The sequence below is a fragment of the Podarcis raffonei genome, chromosome 8 (genome assembly GCF_027172205.1).
Source record: "Podarcis raffonei isolate rPodRaf1 chromosome 8, rPodRaf1.pri, whole genome shotgun sequence".
NCBI lineage: Eukaryota > Metazoa > Chordata > Lepidosauria > Squamata > Lacertidae > Podarcis > Podarcis raffonei.
In genome coordinates, this window is record NC_070609.1 from 85,274,538 (window position 1) to 85,294,701 (window position 20,164).

At 42.6% G+C, this 20,164-nt stretch overlaps 1 protein-coding gene and 4 pseudogenes across 1 annotated transcript; 4 read left to right on the top strand and 1 right to left on the bottom strand.

Annotated features, from left to right (window-relative positions):
* Positions 1-699: 699 nt before the first annotated feature.
* On the bottom strand, positions 700-3,759 carry LOC128419984 (disintegrin and metalloproteinase domain-containing protein 21-like). The gene has a single exon (XM_053401318.1). The coding sequence runs from the start codon at positions 3,240-3,242 to the stop codon at positions 987-989; it is 2,256 nt and encodes a 751-aa protein (XP_053257293.1). The 5' UTR covers positions 3,243-3,759; the 3' UTR covers positions 700-986.
* A 3,585-nt stretch (positions 3,760-7,344) lies between these two features.
* LOC128419985 (NADH-ubiquinone oxidoreductase chain 2-like) lies at positions 7,345-12,622 on the top strand (annotated as a pseudogene).
* Positions 12,623-12,684: 62 nt separating this feature from the next.
* On the top strand, positions 12,685-15,062 carry LOC128420353 (cytochrome c oxidase subunit 2-like; annotated as a pseudogene).
* A 359-nt stretch (positions 15,063-15,421) lies between these two features.
* LOC128419988 (NADH-ubiquinone oxidoreductase chain 4-like) lies at positions 15,422-20,068 on the top strand (annotated as a pseudogene).
* LOC128420354 (NADH-ubiquinone oxidoreductase chain 5-like) lies at positions 18,430-20,068 on the top strand (annotated as a pseudogene).
* Positions 20,069-20,164: the final 96 nt, after the last annotated feature.

The window sequence follows — 20,164 nt, forward strand, 5'->3', positions numbered from 1 at the left end:
CCCAAGTCTCTCCCAGACCTAGTCCAGCTCTCTAACTACTGCGCTATCACTGACTCATACACACACCACACCATCGTGTGTGGTGTGTGTGTACGCTTGTACACACGGAGGGGGCCCTTTGAATACATTGCGAGTTGTGCACAGCTCTGCATGCTTACTTGGAAGCAAGTGCCACCCCTGCAATGGGACTCCCTCCTGGGCAAGTTTGGGCGGCCATATAAGCATGTCTCTCTTCCATCATTTGCTCAGCCTAAGCTCAGTTTTGGCCAACATGGTGTCCTCCAGCCGCTTTGAACCAAAACTGCCCTCAGCCCTGGCCATCAAATTGCAATAAGAGAATCTTGTGCTCAGGTCCTGCTTGTGGGTTTACCACATGCCTCTGTTTGGCCACTGTAAGAACATGATGTTGGACTTGATGGGCCATTGGCCTGACTCGCCAGGACTCTTCTCCTGTTATGTCTTTGCTGTTTCACCCTGGATGAAAAGGGCGAGTGAGGGAAAGCCAAGTTTGTACACATGGTTAATTGTGCAAACCCAGTTCCTAAATGCTAGTGAAATGACACTTAACGGTCCTTGAAGTTCTGAGTTAGTCACCCAACAAGGACAAACTGTTTTACTACTGCTAGGTTACACAGCACGGAGTGAAACATTTGATTTCATTAAACTATTTCAGTGCATTCTTCTTAAGGCTTTTGCAACTGGGGGAAAATGCAAATTTTATTAGAGCAAAGACCGTATTACAATTGCTCCTATTATAAGGACTATATACAGGGGAAATTTATTTCTGGGATGAGGGAGCATGTGCGCCGCCCCGACATATGGCTGAACTACAGTTCCCATCAGCCACTGGCACAGCATGGTCAACAGCCAGGGATGATGGGAACTGGAGTCCACTTGCCACCAACCTCTGCTTTATTATAGATGCTTTGGAGTGCAGTCGATGTCTTAACAGGAGGTCCAAGGATGCCTTGAAATGTCCACAAGCATTACTCTTTGGAATCTGTAGAGTTCAATCCTTCCTTTACTTTGCAAACGCGACAGGAATCAACTTTGTCAACATCTAGGCTGCTGCCTTGCAGATTCCCTCCAACCCGTGAGCTGGTGAATTGCCTACACCATTCTGGTAGCTTCCACAGCCTTGGCACAATAAAAGTGATAGCGGCAAGAACCAGGACTCCTAGAGGGATCACTGTTTCAAAAGTTCGTTTCACGACTTTTGTGCTCCAGTTCTGCCTTGGATACCCACCATCGATGCTTCCCCCAGACCCCCAAAACATGCAGTTTGGAGGGGCCCAGCCACTGTTGCAGTGGCAGTTATTGAGGTTGTTACAAACACCTCTGTCATTGCACTTTTTGTTGGGATCACACACTGCCTTCTTCCTGAAAATGCACGTATGGTTCTTGCAGAGTTTCCCAGGGCCACATGGAGTGCCATCAGGCACCATTCCGAGATCCACAAAATCTGTCCCGCCATGGTAGGCCACGCTCCAGCAGCTAGCGCTAGTGCCTGACAACTCAGTGGGAGTCACGGCATAGTGTGGCATTGAAGGTATGTTTCTGACGTTGGTACACTGAACTCTCCCGCACTTTACGTCTTGAGGCTGGCATTTCACAAAAGTACTTCCTGTCCAATTCCTGCCACAGTTGCCATACGCATCCCCCACACTATTCCGAGACTGAAAGCAGGATGCTGGAGCCGCTGTGGCTCCATAGCCAAAGATCCTGGCGCACAGGTAGTTGTGAGTCCAACACTGCTTGGCATAACAATGGGAATCGTGTTTGCTGCACGGCGTCCCGTCTTGCATGTACACATCATTGGGGCACCACTCAGATTTCCCACTACAGTACTCAGGAAGGTCACACTCATTGATCTGAATTCGACAAAGCTCTCCACTTGGAAGGAAGTGACAGTTTTTACAACATGGCCCAGAAGAGCATTGTGCACGTGGCTTCAAGGTGCAGTCAGGGTTGCAGCAAAGATTCTGCTTGCACCTCTGCGTGCCGCCGCAGTCGCATTCTTCTCCCTTATCCAACACTCCATTGCCACAATGCTTGATAGATGGTATCTTTTGGGGCCTGTTGTTCAGGCAGTCCAGGTTCCCTTCCAGCACAAGTTCTGCAAAAGTGTGAATGCTGCAGTTGCTGAACTTGTTCGTTTCTGCCTTGTACGAATGCATGACACAGGTTTTGTATCCTCCACAAACACAGTTGGATTCGTCGTGTTCAAGCCCCATGTGATGACCCAACTCATGGGACATGGCCCTTGAAAAGAGAATTGGATTCTTCTGCAAGTAGCTCAAAACCCCTGCAGAATAGCTTGGCCTGCAGATGGCATTACCATATGACTTCCCGAGGGTGTGCTCGAACTCCTGGTGAGTGAGCAACAGGGCTGTGTCGTGCTTCATCCACTTCGCAAGACCGTTCACTCTCCAGCTGTTGAAATTATTCAGAAGCAACCCAACCTCATTTGTAACCTCGAAAGGGTTGCCTGTGTTCCAGATCTCCAGTCCAATCAGGACAATACTTGTGTGCAGCTCCCGGAAGTGCACACCCATTAAGTTAACTATGTCCAAAATGAGGTATGCCATCCTGGTTTCATTGGCACCTTCAAACTGAAACAGCTTCTCGTCCACAACAATGTACAGCTCAATGTATTTTGGGTGCCTTGGGTCACGCCGGGTCCCTCTTTCCGCCCTCAGTTCTTCTGCCTGACGCTTTGCAACTGGAGCTCTCATTCCACACATACAAGGCTTTGGTTCGTTGATCAGGTAGAGAAGGTGCTGAAAAGTTGAAGAATCGTGGAAAGGCTCTATGCCATAATTTCTGTCTCTGATACTTAGGAATCCTGTCAAGCCAGAGCAGGTCTTCAGAACCACAAGCGAATTGGCTACGCCATCCACATGCCCTTCGTGGTAGCATTCAACAGGGATGTAGGGATGACTTTCGATCCGTCTGCCCTGGGAACTGTATGTGAAGAGTGGGAGGTTTTTGACCAGGAAGTCGTGCTTCCTGGGCTTCAACTGAATGACGTAGTCCTTTCCTGATACATTGAGGATATAGGAAAGTTCATTCTTCTTGGCTTTCCCTCCCCAAAGCACCAACTGCCTTGGGGTGATCACTTCATACGACGTATACTCAGGAGCAGGAAATGAGCTGGTGGGAAGGAGGAACCCCAGCAAAATAACAGGATTCGTCAACTGCAGAACCAGCCATTTGTGGAGGCCACCACTGCCATGTGCCATGATTTGCTTCCACTATTCACTATCCTTAAACAGCCTAGAGTAGAGAGGAGACAGACTGGGCTTTCTGACTTCACATCCCCACCAATCATTAATTCTCAAGAGGCTTTTTTAGACTTGTCAGCGTGCTCAAGAAAACACAAGGCAATTCCTGCCACTGCCACCATCTCTCTCTTGACGGTCGTCAACATCATTTGGTTGTGAGAGAGTTCAAAAAGGTGAAGTGGCCACTGCTGTCTGGCATTTTCAAATGGAGTTAGGGTAACCAAAACATTGGCCGTCCTTAAACCTTTGACTCTAAAGGCCTCCGCAACTTTAGGGCCTAGGCGCCAACATTTTCTCTTCTCAGAAGCGGTTGTGGTCACCTTTTTGGGTGATAAGAAGGACCAAAAGGAAGAAGGGTGGACACCAAAGAGAGGAAGATACCCCAATAATTATATTCCTCTAGTCCCAGGAATTCTCATTTAATCTTCTAAAGTGTATTTCCAGAGACTTCTAGATGACAAAGGAGATGACAAAGAGGGAGGAAGAACCACCATGCCAGTTCAAATGTCCTCTCCTGTGGTGGGAAATTCCATGACCAGGCTAACAGTTTCTCATGCTATTTGAATATGGACATTCCATCTGCTGAGGCAGGTGGGCATTGGAAGAGCACGGAACACGGTAGAGAGCAGCTGTTTGCTATTCTCGATGTGGATCCGGACCCACTTATTGCTGGAATCCTGGCCAAGAGGGCTAACCTAGGCCAAATTCACACTGTGGGTTTAAAGGGGAATTGTGAAGGAAGAGTATACATGAGTAGCCAACTGTGACAGGGGGAAAGGTCAGGCGGGCTAAAGCTCAGAATGATCTCAGGCTTGCAAGAGAGGTGAAAGATAATAAAGCCACTTCCGAACTGAAGAGGAGGTGGGGTTGCGGGCCCACGCCCTCCCCATGCACACGGGGGCTGGCTCACAGCCCCCGCAAGAATGAAGGAATCCTCACGCGTGTCATCTCCCTGCCTAGCCAATGGGCTGGTCGGGGGTGTGTGTGTGTGGCCTGGACTATTTATGCCCCGAGGACCGCCCTCTCTTCACCTCTCCAGCTGATAGCTTTAGCAGGAACCCCCCCACCCCAATCATTCTGTTTGTACAAACTTCACACACACACACACTCACACACTACATACACCACATTTCTGTTATAAATTCATAGAAAATCAAGCATACATCGGATTTGCACTGTTCCATTTTATTTTACTCCATATGACAAGAACTATCAAAGGGGGGTGGCTTGGTCCTGGTCAGCCATAATCCCTTCACCGTCTCAGCACATCCACAGGAGCCCTGCCCAGTTGCTATGCCAACCCTGATGATCCCAGATAGAAGACAATCAAGATCACAAAGAAGTTGCATATGGGAGTGGATTCAGCATGGACTGAAACAAAGGACAATGATCAGATCTTCCCTCTGGGGGCAGGAAACTGCAAACTCCCCTTTGTCTCCTGGAAGTGACTCATGGGGAGGGGGGAAAGGAGGAACTAGCCAGGTGACAAGACACTCAGGTTACCACCAACTCCTCCCTCATCCCCTCCTTTCTGTAATGTATGCATGATGTTTCTGGGGGTGGGCTTGACCTAGAGGAGGGGAATTTCAAAAAGTTTTTATAAGACCTTGCACACTATTTTTCGGGGTCTTTCCTCTCTCTTGCAAGTGAGGGGAACACCCTGTTGCAACAGTTCAATAAAGGCCAAGCCTACAGGCTGCTGTTTTGCTCCAAGTTATCCTGGTTGGTGTCTTTACTTTTTGTCCAAGGGAGCCCTCGGATTTTTCCGTTATCATAGCCAATAGGCCTAAGCCAATACCGCTCAATTCCTGCAATCAATAAAGTTGTGGCTGTTTTCGCCCATTAACCTTAAATACCGTGTCCTGTGTATTTATTTCTCAAGGGGGGAGGGGGACTTGCCACGCAATAAAGGTTTATTTGGCTATGTTCAAAGCAGCGGGAAGAACAAGCAAGTGGTAGGTCCACTGAGGGGAGAAAACAATGAAAGGCGGGAACTGCAGCCCAATATAGGAGAAGTGGTGGGAAAGGAACACCTAGCTACGTTAAACAAATTAAAAGCTCCAGGGTCTAATGAGCTGTACCCAAGGGTACTAAAGGGGTTTGAGAATGTAATCTCAGAGCCTCTGTCTATAATTTTTGAGAATTCCTGGAGAGCAGGTGAAGTCCCTACAGACTGGAGGCAGGCAAATGTTGTCCCTGTTAAGTTGTGGGTGAACATATCAGATGACACAGCGATTCTTCAAACAGCTCTTCTTTTTTCAGAGGTCAGAACAGGAACTGAGCTGAAGGGCTCAGTCAGCCTGCTTATATAGAGCTCCAGTACACATAATTGCTACAACTTTCTAAAACTATCCAATCACTGAACATCACTTTCGATCCCTTATTTGAACACTTATCCACAGTATCCCCCTGCTGGCCCAGGGTGAGAACTTCAGCACATAACACCCCTCCCCACCGAGATAAGGCGTTAGTTACCATCGTAATGGTTTCCTTATATACAGCACTACACGTTGGTTCAATTAGGCACAAAAGCATATCGGTTACATTTCACATACTTCCATTAGACCAACAGTATTACATGTCCAACAACATAGTCCTTTAAATAAGTTGGGCGCTTGGAAACTCTGCCAGACTGCCGGGGAGCAGTACCCAGGTCCGTTGGGCTGCCCGATTCTTGCTGAGGCTGTGGCGTGACCCTAGGTGGCGTTGAAACCAAGTCCCCTGGAACCGCTGCTGTGGGTGGAACCTCCACAAGTGGAGTTGGCGAAATGTCAGGCACGGCAGTGGTCTGAGTCTGTGGGAAGTCCGGCAGACCCTCTGAAGCGGCTTGGTTCGGCTCCACGCCCCCAGTTTGCGACCACACGAAAGCTTAGAAACAAACTAGGATTAGATACCCTACTATGCTAAGCCCTGAACATTGATAGTTATTTATACAATACTTTCCGCCAGAGAACTACAAGTGAAAAACTTGAAACTCAAAGGACTTGACGGTGTCCCATATCGACCTAGAGGAGCCTGTCCTATAATCGATACCCCTCGTTCCACCCAACCTCAACTAGCAAATCATCAGCCTATATACCGCCGTCGACAGTTTATCCTATGAAGGTCCAATAGTAGACACAACAGCCTTAACGCTAATACGTCAGGTCAAGGTGTAGCAGATGTTGAGGAAGAGATTGGCTACATTTTTTATGATAAAAAATACGAATTGCACTATGAAACACTGCATGAAGGTGAATTTAGTAGTAAAACAGATAAGAGTGTCTGTTTTAACAACGCTCTGGGACGCGTACACACCGCCCGTCACCCTCCTCAACAAAAAACTAAAGCAACTTTCATAAACAAAGATTACTTAAACTAGAGGAGGCAAGTCGTAACATGGTAAGCGTACCGGAAGGTGTGCTTGGATTAACAAAGAGTAGCTTATATAAAGCACCCAGCTTACAACTGGGAGATGCCGCATCCTAAACCACGACCTTTTTGAGCCCAACAACTTCAGCCAAATAAACCCACAAAACCCCAAAAACCCATTAAACCAAAACATTTCTTTCGGCCAGTAAATGAGATTAAACCCCACCATTGGCCTTACAAGTACCACAAGGGAACAGTGAAAGAACAATGAAAAATCTTAAGCATAAAACAGCAAAGACCAACCCCTGTACCTCCTGCATCATGGTTTAGCAAAACCCCTTCAGACAAAGCGAACCTTTAGCCTGCCTCCCCGAAACCAAACGAGCTATTCTTAGGCAGCTATTAATCTTGAGCACACCCGTCCCTGTAGCAAAAGGGTGGGAAGACCTAAAAATAGGGGCAAAAAGCCAATCGAGCTTGGTGATAGCTGGCTGCTCAACAAGAGAATTTAAGTTCAACTTTAGGCACACATTGAACCAACACCTCTAAATTCATTATTTTTTTCCTAAAGAAAATCAATGGGGGTACAGCCCCATTGAACCGGAATACAGCCCGAACTGAGAGAGACCTAACTTTTTAACTATGAGTAGGCTTCAAAGCAGCCACCACAAATCGCGTTATAGCATTAACCAAAATTAATCCCACAACCTAAACCAACCTCCTGACATACCCCGAGCTATTCTATACCAATATAGAAATACCAATGCTAAAATTAGTAATAAGAAACACTAATTTCTCTTTGCATACCCTTAAATCAGAATAGAAAAACTACTGACAATTAACAACACTACACAACCACATATTTACCCTAGAAAACGTTATCTAAAACTTGTTAACCCAACACAGGAATGCACAAAAGAAAGGCAAAAAGCCGTAAAAGGAACTCGGCAAAAATTTGTCCCAACTGTTTACCAAAAACATAGCCTTTAGCCCTACAAGTATTAAAGGTCTCGCCTGCCCAGTGACTCTTTAAACGGCCGCGGTATCCTAACCGTGCAAAGGTAGCATAATCACTTGTCCCCTAAATAGGGACTAGAATGAACGGCTAAATGAGGACGAAACTGTCTCTTACGGGCTGGCCAATGAAATTGATTCTCCAGTACAAAAGCTGGGATGAACCCATAAGACGAGAAGACCCTGTGGAGCTTCAAAACCAAAAGCATCAAACATGCCTCTTGGATTTTTAGTTGGGGCGACTTTGGAGCAAAAAAAACCCTCCAAAAAATCAACTTATTTATTAAGAATAACACACCAAAAATAATTTTTAGACCCAGCAATATTTTTACTGTCTGACCAATGAACCAAGTTACCCCAGGGATAACAGCGCCATCCTCTTCTAGAGTCCTTATCGACAAGAGGGTTTACGACCTCGATGTTGGATCAGGACACCCCTATAGTGCAGCCGCTATAAAAGGTTCGTTGGTTCAACGATAAAAGTCCTACGTGATCTGAGTTCAGACCGGAGAAATCCAGGTCGGTTTCTATCTATGAAGCACTATTTTTAGTACGAAAGGACCAAAATAGTGGGACCCACGCTAAACAAGCGTCCCAATTAAAACTACTGATTCTTACTAAAGTAGTTAACTATGCCCACCCAACCTCACCAAAATAAGGTTTATTAAGGTGGCAGAGTCAAGCAATGCAAAAGACCTAAAATCTTTCTACAGGGAAGCAAATTCCCTTCTTAATAATGCAGAATCTTATAACACACATTATTAATCCAATCTCGTATATTATTCCCATCCTTATTGCCGTAGCATTCCTAACACTGCTTGAACGAAAAATCCTAGGCTATATACAACTCCGAAAAGGCCCAAACATGGTAGGACCTTTTGGAATTCTACAACCAGTTGCTGATGGAATTAAACTGTTTATTAAAGAACCAATTCGCCCAACACACGCATCCCCAATACTTTTTATTTTAGCCCCAACCCTAGCCCTCTTACTAGCCCTAATAATATGAACCCCAATACCTATACCCTATCCACTAGCAGACCTAAACCTAGGCCTCCTATTTCTTCTTGCCCTCTCAAGCATAATAGTTTATACAATTTTATGATCCGGATGGGCATCTAACTCAAAATACGCCCTAATAGGGGCCCTTCGAGCTATTGCACAAACAATTTCCTACGAAGTCACCCTGGGCATTATTTTACTTTCTATCATTATACTAACCGGTGCCTTCACAATGTCTACTCTTATTGTTACACAAGAACACATATGACTAATTCTACTCACATGACCTCTAGCCATAATATGATATGTATCAACCCTAGCAGAAACAAACCGAGCACCATTTGACTTAACAGAAGGAGAATCCGAACTCGTCTCAGGTTTCAATGTAGAATACGCAGCAGGACCTTTCGCACTCTTTTTTCTAGCTGAATACATAAGCATTTTAATAATAAATACACTATCATGCATTTTATTCTTTAGCCCAACCATTACTCTACAAACAGAACTTTTTACAATCAACTTAATAACAAAAACCACCCTACTAACTATTGGATTCTTATGAACTCGAGCCTCCTACCCACGATTCCGCTATGACCAACTAATGCACCTTCTATGAAAACAATTCCTCCCAGCTACTTTAGCACTTTATTTATGATATATTTCTCTTCCAATCTCACTAGCTGGCCTTCCACCATTAACTTAATTCACTAGGACGTGTGCCCGAGATCTAGGGGTTACTTTGATAGAGTAAACCACAGGGACTTACTAACCCCTCACCTCCTATAGAAAGATGGGATTTGAACCCACACCTAAGACTCCAAAATTCTTTGTACTACCATTATACTACCCCCTAGTAAAGTCAGCTAATAAAGCTCTTGGGCCCATACCCCAAAAATGTTGGTCAAACCCCTCCTTTACTAATGAACCCCTACATCATGTCCATCTTAATCTGCAATTTAGCCCTTGGAGCAATCATTACCGCCGCCAGTTATCACTGATTCCTAGCCTGAATTGGTTTAGAACTAAATACCCTTGCCATCATCCCAATCCTAGCCAAACACCACCACCCACGAGCTACCGAAGCAGCAACAAAATACTTTATCATTCAAGCAACTGCCTCGTCCATTATTTTATTTTCAAGTATTATTAATGCATGAAACACTGGAACCTGAGATATTACCCAACTTACAACACAGCCAGCCCCTACCATACTATTAATTGCTCTAGCCATAAAATTAGGCTTAGCTCCAATACACTTCTGACTACCAGAAGTCATACAAGGCACTGACATAATAACAGCACTAATTATTGCAACATGACAAAAATTACCACCAATATCACTACTCTATCTCACCTCCAACCAACTCCCAATAACACTTCTATCATTATTAGCCATCTCCTCTACATTAATTGGTGGGTGATCCGGACTTAACCAAACCCAACTACGAAAAATCATAGCATTTTCATCAATCGGACACCTAGGCTGAATAATCTCCATTTCACTTATTTCCCAAAAACTTCTTCTCCTAACCTTATTAATCTATTTATTCATAACAACTTCAATATTTATCATTTTCATTACCTCAACAACCAAAACCACCAAAGATCTAGGAATAATATGAACAACTTCCCCAACACTCTCTTCTATTACAATAATTACCCTTATAGCACTAGGAGGACTACCCCCACTAACCGGCTTTATCCCCAAATGACTAATTCTAAAAGAATTAACCACCAACCTCCTTTTACCACTAGCAACTGCCCTCGCCCTATCTTCCCTATTAAGCCTAATGTTCTACATGCGCCTAACTTATGTTTCAACCCTAACCATCTCCCCAAACACATCAAACAACCCAATAAAATGACGATTTAAACCCACCAAACCAATTAACCCAACTCCTATAATTATTAGTATACTCCTATTAATCCCAATCACACCACTAATTTATGCCTAGAAGCTTAGGTTAACCTAAACCATAGGCCTTCAAAGCCTCTAATAGGGTCCTAACCCCCTAGCTTCTGATTAAGACCTGTATAATTTTAATATACATCTTCTGAATGCAACCCAAACACTTTAATTAAGCTAAGGCCTAAACTAGATGGACAGGCCTCGATCCTGCAAAACTTTAGTTAACAGCTAAAAACCCAATCCAGCGGGCTTCCATCTTTCACTTTTCACCTGTTTCTCTTCCCCCGTTTGAGAAAAAAACGGGGGAAACCCCGGCACTTATGGGTACTTCTCCAAATTTGCATTTTGGCGTGAAAACAACACCTCGGGGCTGTGGTAGAAAGAGGATTTGGACCTCCGTAAGGGGGTTTACAGCCCCCCACCTAGTTACTCGGCCATTCTACCTGTGTCATTAATTCGTTGACTATTTTCAACCAACCACAAAGATATCGGCACCTTGTACCTATTATTTGGCGCCTGAGCTGGTATAGTCGGCACAGCCCTTAGCCTTTTGATCCGAACAGAACTAAATCAACCCGGAACCCTTCTTGGTGATGACCAGGTTTATAATGTTATTGTTACAGCTCATGCTTTTGTTATAATTTTCTTTTTGGTAATACCTGTAATAATCGGGGGCTTCGGAAATTGACTAATCCCACTAATAATTGGTGCTCCTGATATGGCATTTCCACGAATAAACAACATAAGCTTCTGACTACTACCACCATCACTGCTTTTACTCCTCTCATCTTCAGGAATCGAAGCAGGTGCCGGCACCGGTTGAACTGTCTACCCACCATTAGCCGGAAACATGGCCCACGCGGGAGCCTCAGTAGATTTAACGATCTTTTCGCTCCATTTAGCCGGAGTTTCCTCTATTCTAGGTGCAATTAACTTTATTACCACCTGTATCAACATAAAACCCCCTAATATAGCACAGTATCAAACCCCCCTATTTGTTTGGTCTGTCTTAATTACAGCAGTGCTTCTTCTTCTTTCTCTTCCTGTCTTAGCTGCTGGTATCACCATACTATTAACAGATCGAAACTTAAATACATCCTTTTTTGACCCAGCTGGCGGAGGAGATCCAATTCTTTATCAACACTTATTTTGGTTCTTTGGTCACCCAGAAGTATATATTCTTATTCTTCCTGGTTTTGGTATAATCTCTCACATTGTCACGTATTATGCAGGCAAAAAAGAACCCTTTGGCTATATGGGAATGGTGTGAGCCATAATATCAATTGGCTTCTTAGGCTTTATCGTATGAGCCCACCATATATTTACAGTAGGAATAGATGTTGACACCCGAGCTTACTTCACCTCAGCTACAATAATTATTGCTATCCCTACCGGAGTAAAAGTTTTTAGCTGACTTGCAACGCTTCATGGCGGAACAATTAAATGAGATGCCGCTATATTATGAGCTTTGGGGTTTATCTTTTTATTTACAGTAGGGGGTCTTACGGGGATTATTTTAGCTAACTCCTCACTAGACATCGTTCTTCATGATACGTACTACGTAGTTGCTCACTTCCATTACGTTCTGTCAATAGGCGCTGTATTTGCAATTATGGGTGGATTTGTCCACTGATTTCCCCTCTTTACAGGCTATACCTTACACCCCTCATGAACAAAAGTTCAATTTGGCATAATATTTACTGGAGTTAACATAACATTTTTCCCACAACATTTCCTTGGACTAGCAGGCATACCTCGACGCTACTCTGACTACCCAGACGCATATACTCTTTGAAACACTATTTCATCAATTGGCTCCTTAATTTCCCTTACAGCTGTAATCATAATAATATTTATTATTTGAGAAGCTCTAGCAGCTAAACGTGAAGTCCTCACTCTTGAATTAACAAACACAAACCTAGAGTGACTTCACGGCTGCCCTCCGCCATACCACACATACGAAGAATCAACCTATGTACAAACCTCAAGGGAGGGGGGACTTGAACCACCTCTAACCAGTTTCAAGCCAGTCACACATCCTCTTATGTTTCTCCCCTTATAAGGTTCTAGTAAAATAATTACATAACTCTGTCAGTGTTAAATTACAGACTTCAAGACCTGTGAACCTTAGTGGCACACCCAGCACAACTAGGCTTCCAAAATGCAGCCTCCCCCATCATAGAAGAACTCCTTCATTTTCACGATCACGCATTAATAATTGTTTTTTTAATTAGTGCCCTAGTACTATATATTATTAGCTTAATATTATCAACAAAACTTACACACACCAACACAATAGATGCCCAAGAAGTTGAAATAATTTGAACGATCCTCCCTGCAATTATCCTTATTTTAATTGCACTTCCATCCCTCCAAATTCTTTATCTAATAGACGAAATTAACAACCCCCATCTAACCATTAAAGCTATTGGCCACCAATGATATTGAAGCTATGAATACACAGACTACGAAAATCTACTATTCGACTCTTACATGGTTCCAACATGTGACCTAAATCCAGGAAATTTTCGCCTATTAGAAGTAGACCATCGAGTTGTAATTCCTATGGAATCCCCCATTCGAATCTTAATCTCAGCAGAAGATGTTCTACGTTCATGAGCTGTCCCAGCACTTGGCATCAAAACAGATGCAGTCCCAGGTCGATTAAACCAAACTACCTTAATTACATCCCACCCTGGTCTATTTTATGGCCAATGCTCAGAGATTTGTGGATCAAATCATAGCTTCATACCGATTGTTGTGGAGTCAACACCCCTAAAATATTTCGAAGCATGATCTAAAATAATAATCTCTTCATCACTAAGAAGCTAACTTGCAGCACTAGCCTTTTAAGCTAGAGAGGGAAACAACTTTCCCTTAGTGACATGCCTCAACTTAACCCTGCCCCTTGATTCATAATATTTGTACTAGTGTGAATAACCCTTATTATATTTCTTACAAAAATTACTAATACCAATGCCCATCTCTCAGCTCCTCAATATAAAAAACAACCCAATAACCACTACTGAACCTGACCATGACCCTAAGTTTTTTTGACCAATTTGCTATTCCTAACATATTAGGAATTCCACTAATTATCCCAGCTTTGTTTTTTCCACTAACCATTTGATTTTCGACTAATCGCCTTATCCAAAACCGTTACTCAATCATTCAATCCTCACTCATCATTACTGCCACAAAACAAATAATACTACCTATTAGTACTGCAGGACATAAATGAGCAAGTACTTTTATAGCACTTTTACTAATACTCACATTATTTAACACCTTAGGATTATTACCCTACACTTTCACCCCAACCACTCAACTTTCAATAAATATAGCTCTTGCCGTCCCAACCTGATTAATAACCATATTAATTGGATTACGAAACCAACCAACAACTTCACTAGGTCACCTTCTCCCAGAAGGTACACCAACACCACTAATTCCCATATTAGTAATAATCGAAACAGCCAGCTTACTTATTCGTCCAATCGCACTAGGCGTGCGTCTAACAGCCAACCTAACAGCCGGACATTTACTAATTCAACTTACCTCGACAGCTGTGTTGGCCCTTATAAACAGTATAAGCTTAACTGCATCAATAACTCTCATTACATTAATTTTATTAACCTGCTTAGAAATAGCTGTCGCCTTAATTCAAGCATACGTTTTCGTGCTACTTCTAACACTCTACCTACAAGAAAACATCTAATGACTCACCAAGCACACCCGTTCCATATAGTTGACCCAAGTCCATGACCCCTAACAGGAGCCATCGCAGCCCTCTTACTAACATCCGGCCTTGCAGCGTGATTCCACTTCAATAATATAAATTTAATTTATCTTGGCTTTATTATCATACTTTTAACAATACATCAATGATGACGAGATATTATTCGCGAAGGTACATACCAAGGACACCATACAATGCCAGTACAAAAAGGTCTACGATACGGCATAATTTTATTCATCACCTCAGAAGTGTTATTTTTTGCCGGATTTTTCTGAGCCTTCTACCACTCAAGCCTCGCCCCTACCCCTGAACTTGGAGGCCAATGACCACCAACAGGAATTCACCCTTTAAACGCCCTTGAAGTCCCATTACTAAACACAGCTGTCTTGCTTGCCTCCGGGGTAACAGTAACATGAGCCCATCATGCCCTAATGGAAGGAAAACGAATTGATGCCATTCAAGCATTATCATTAACAATCTTACTAGGCCTATACTTTACAGTTTTACAGGCCAGCGAATACCACGAAACATCATTTACTATCTCAGACAGCGTCTACGGTGCAACCTTCTTCGTAGCCACCGGCTTCCACGGCCTCCATGTAATTATTGGATCCACATTTCTCATTGTTTGCCTCATTCGACAATCCATATTTCACTTTACAACAAATCACCACTTCGGGTTTGAAGCAGCCGCCTGATATTGGCACTTTGTAGATGTTGTATGACTATTCCTATATGTATCAATCTACTGATGAGGCTCTTACTTTTTTAATATAGCTAATATAGGTGACTTCCAATCATCCAACCCCAGTTAAATCTGGGGAAAAGTAATGAGTCTAACGCTAATATTAATTATTGCCACACTAATCTCTAGTATCTTAATACTAGTAAGCTTTTGATTACCACAAATAATACCAGATATAGAAAAACTTTCCCCCTACGAGTGCGGATTTGACCCTTTAGGATCAGCACGACTCCCTTTCTCCATCCGATTTTTTCTAGTGGCTATTCTATTTCTCCTCTTCGATCTAGAAATTGCTCTTCTACTCCCAACCCCATGAGCAATTAACCTTTCACAGCCCATGACAACCATAATATGAACCTCTACAATTATTACACTTCTAACTGGCGGCCTGATTTATGAGTGATCCCAAGGTGGTTTAGATTGGGCTGAATATGGGGGTTAGTCTAACTAAGACAATTAATTTCGACTTAATAAATTCTAATACTATTAGAACCCCTAACATGTCAATAATTCTCTTCTTATTAAAAATCACATTTCTACTCGGTCTCCTAGGCCTATCTATTCACCGAACCCATTTCATGTCTATTTTAATTTGCCTCGAAGGAATAATACTTATTCTTTTCCTAATAATAGCCACCTTTACAACCTCCACAAACACCCCAACTACTGCCATACTGCCTATTTTACTTTTAGCACTATCCGCTTGCGAAGCCAGCACTGGCCTTGCCCTACTAGTTGCTACCTCTCGAACACACGGAACCGACCACATAAAAACCCTAAATTTACTAAAATGCTAAAAATTATTATCCCAACTGCCTTTCTAATTCCCTCAGCCCTTCTACTCAACTCAAATATTCTATTTCCAACCATAACCGTATTCTCTATATTATTAGCACTCTCAAGTCTTATATTATTTAATCACCCCATACTCCTAAAAATATCTAACACATCCACATATTTTAACATTGACACCACCTCCGCCCCTCTAATCATTCTCTCCTGCTGACTACTACCACTCATAATCTTAGCCAGCCAAAACCATTTAAAAACTGAACCACTAAATCGAAAACGAGTTTTCCTAATAATTTTAACAACATTACAAACAACCCTAATCATAACTTTTGCTGCCTCAGAGTTTATTCTATTTTATATTTTATTTGAGACAACATTAATCCCCACCTTAATTATTATTACACGCTGAGGAAACCAAGCTGAACGCTTAAACGCTGGCCTTTATTTTTTATTTTATACCTTAGCAAGCTCCCTACCACTATTAATTACACTCTTATATTTTAACAATAAATACTTTTGAAGGGAGAGGGGAACGGTTAATCATTAATATTATCTACACATAGTAAATTCCGGCACTCTGCTAGGATGGCTACACAAGCTCAAACTCAAAAATGCAGTTATTTGCAAAGCCTAAATCAGACAGGTCAGGAGACCGTTTCCTGTCTAACCAGCTATCTGAAACTGCTGATGCTAGCTACAGGTCAGAAGGTCGTTTCCTGCCTAGCCAAAAACTGCTGTCAACTAAAAACCACTAGCAAGATGTTTCCTGCTTTGCTTCTGCTTTAAGTAATGCAAGATAAGAAGAGATACGAAGGGAATGCTTAGCTAGCAAAAGAAAGACACGTGTACAAGAAGGTGGGAGGGGGTGCTTACTGAGCAGAGAAAATGCTTAACCAGCAGAGGAAGTGCTTAGCTAGCAGCCTTAGCCAGCAAATATTGATATGCCCTAAAAGGGAATGAGTTGAAAACTTGCCAAGCTGATTGGGGAAGTTTTGGGGGGAGGTATGGGAGGAGGGTGAATGCTTTCAGGTATAAAAATGCTTGCTGAACATGGTAACAACACAGTCAGATTTCAGAAACTATATTCTGCTGACTGTCTCTGTGCACAGATTTGCAATAAAACTCTTTTCTCCAAAGAAGAAACTTTCCTGGAATTTTTTATTCTCTTCTCGGTCCTGGGGACGCGGGTAAGCAATTCTCTGGCAAAGTAAAGGGCCTAAGCCTACACTTTCACACCTCAATAGACCTTCTCTTTATAACTCAACCAGAACTACTTCCTACAGACTCTAGCCCAATACTCTGACTTGCCTGCCTCTTAGCCTTCTTAGTTAAACTACCCCTATACGGCCTCCATCTATGACTACCAAAAGCACATGTAGAAGCCCCAATCGCTGGCTCAATAGTCCTAGCTGCTATTCTACTTAAACTAGGGGGCTACGGCCTAATCCACATTTCATCTATACTCAACCCACACCCACCTAACCTAATATTTCCGATTATAATCCTCGCCCTCTGAGGCATTTTAATAACTAGCTCGATCTGCCTACGACAAACAGACCTAAAGGCCCTCATTGCTTACTCATCCGTAAGCCATATAGGCCTTGTAACCGCTGCTATCATTGTACAAACACCATGAGGTTTAACAGGAGCTATAACCTTGATAATTGCACATGGCCTAACATCATCAGCCCTCTTTGCCCTAGCAAATACCAACTATGAACGAACACACACTTGAACCCTTCTCCTTGTTCGAGGCCTGCAGTTGGCCTTCCCACTAATATCAACCTGATGACTTCTAACCAACCTAACTAACATAGCCATACCCCCAACAATCAACCTACTTGGAGAACTATTCATTATCTCCACCCTATTTAATTGATCTACCCCAACAATTATTATTACTGGAGTTGGAACTCTTATTACTGCCACTTATTCCCTTTATATATTTTTAATAACCCAACGAGGAAGCATTTCAACACAATTTCGACTGCTACCCCCCACCCACACTCATCTTAACCTAATTCTACACTTAATGCCCCTAGGACTTTTAATTATAAAACCTACCCTCATTTCAGGTCTATTTACTTGTAAATATAGTTTACCCAAAACACTAGACTGTGACTCTAGAAACAGAAGCCCCACCTTCTTATTTACCAAGAGGTGTATTAACAATTAGAGCTGCTAACTCAAATAACTAAGAATAATACTCTTAGACCTCTTACCTCTATAGGAAAGCAGCAATCCATTGGTTTTAGGCACCAAAAATCTTGGTGCAACTCCAAGTAGAAGTAAAAATGCACGACCTTCTCCTTCATTCAACCCTGCTCACAGTCCTATTCATTCTAACACATCCCATTCTCACAGCCATAAATCCAATTCCCTTAATAATAGGATGAGGCATACTTTACGCAAAAACTGCTGTACAACTAGCATTTAAGGTCAGCCTTATCCCCCTGACTATCTTCATAAACTACGGCATAGAAGCCTCCACAACTAACTTTACATGAACCAACATCGCCAACATAGATATCAATATTAGTCTTGTATTAGATATATATTCCCTTACATTTATTCCAATTAGCCTCTTCGTCACATGATCCATTCTAGAATTCGCCAACTGATATATATCACAAGACCCACATATAACCCGATTCTTCAAATACCTTCTAGTATTTTTATTAGCCATACTAATACTCGTTACAGCTAATAACATATTCCAACTGTTTGTTGGCTGAGAAGGTGTAGGAATCTTATCCTTCATATTAATCGGCTGATGGTTTGCCCGCCCAGATGCCAATACCGCAGCCCTTCAAGCCATTATCTTTAACCGCGTAGGAGATATCGGACTAATACTAGCCCTTGCCTGACTCGCAATACACTTAGCAACCTGAAATATTCAAGAAATAACAATCGAAACCAAAACTCCCCCCCTCCTCCCTCTTTTTGGCCTAATTCTCGCTTCCGCAGGTAAATCCGCACAATTCGGACTTCATCCATGACTTCCAGCTGCTATAGAAGGTCCAACACCAGTTTCAGCCCTACTGCACTCTAGCGCTATAGTTGTAGCTGGCATCTTCCTTCTTATCCGACTTCACCCTATTTTACAAAATAACAAAACAGCCTTAACTATCTGCCTTTGCCTAGGAGCACTCACCACACTATTTACAGCTCTTTGCGCTTTAACACAAAACGATATTAAAAAAATTATTGCCTTCTCAACCTCTAGTCAACTAGGACTCATAATAGTAACCATTGGTCTAAACCAACCACAACTTGCCTTTCTTCACATTTCAACACATGCCTTTTTTAAAGCAATACTATTCCTATGCTCTGGCGCAATCATTCATAACCTTAACAACGAACAAGATATTCGAAAAATAGGGGGAATACAAAAAATATTGCCAACTACAGCTACCTGTCTAACTATTGGCAACCTCGCTTTAACAGGAACCCCATTTCTATCAGGCTTCTACTCAAAAGATACAATTATTGAAACCATAAACAACTCTCACCTAAACGCCTGAGCCCTCATCCTTACACTATTTGCAACTATATTGACCGCTACCTATACCATACGAATAACCTTCTACGTCCAAATAAACACACCACGAACAACAACATCACTAACAAATGATACACCACCAACCCTTTCTAATCCTCTTATTCGTCTTGCCATTGGAAGCCTTGTAGTAGGCTTAATCCTTATAACCACCTTTCTTCCAACAAAACCTACTCCAGTCACAATACCAACCTCTATAAAACTAACCGCTATTATTATCGCCACCCTTGGAGCACTCTTCACCCTCCAAATTGCAAAAAAAAAACCTGACTTACAACCACAAAACGATCAAAACACCACGAATTTTCTAATCAACTAGGCTTCTTTAACCCAACACCTCATCGCATCATTCCACTAACCTCACTATTTATAGGACAAAACATAGCCCTTCACATCAACGATCTCCTTTGATTAGAAAAATCAGGACCCAAAGGACTAGTTTCCTTAAACCTTCCTAGCATTAAAGCCAACACACTAGCACAAAAAGGCCTAATAAAATTTTATTTGTCCATTTCTATTATCACCTCAGCATGCTTTATCACAATCATATGAACCTAACTGCACGAAGACCCCCCCGCACTAACCCACGAGTTAACTCCAATACAACAAATAGTGCTAACAACAATGCCCATCCACAAATCAATAAACCCCACCCACCCAAACAATATAATAATGACACACCACTTAAATCCACACGAACAACGGATAAACCTTGTGAATCCACCCCACTAACCCCCAAACTAATAAAATCCCCTTCACTAAATATCAC

Coding starts and splice junctions, on each gene's coding strand:
- LOC128419984 (XM_053401318.1), bottom strand. CDS start 3,242: ATGGCACATGGCAGTGGTGGCCTCCACAAATGGCTGGTTCTGCAGTTG.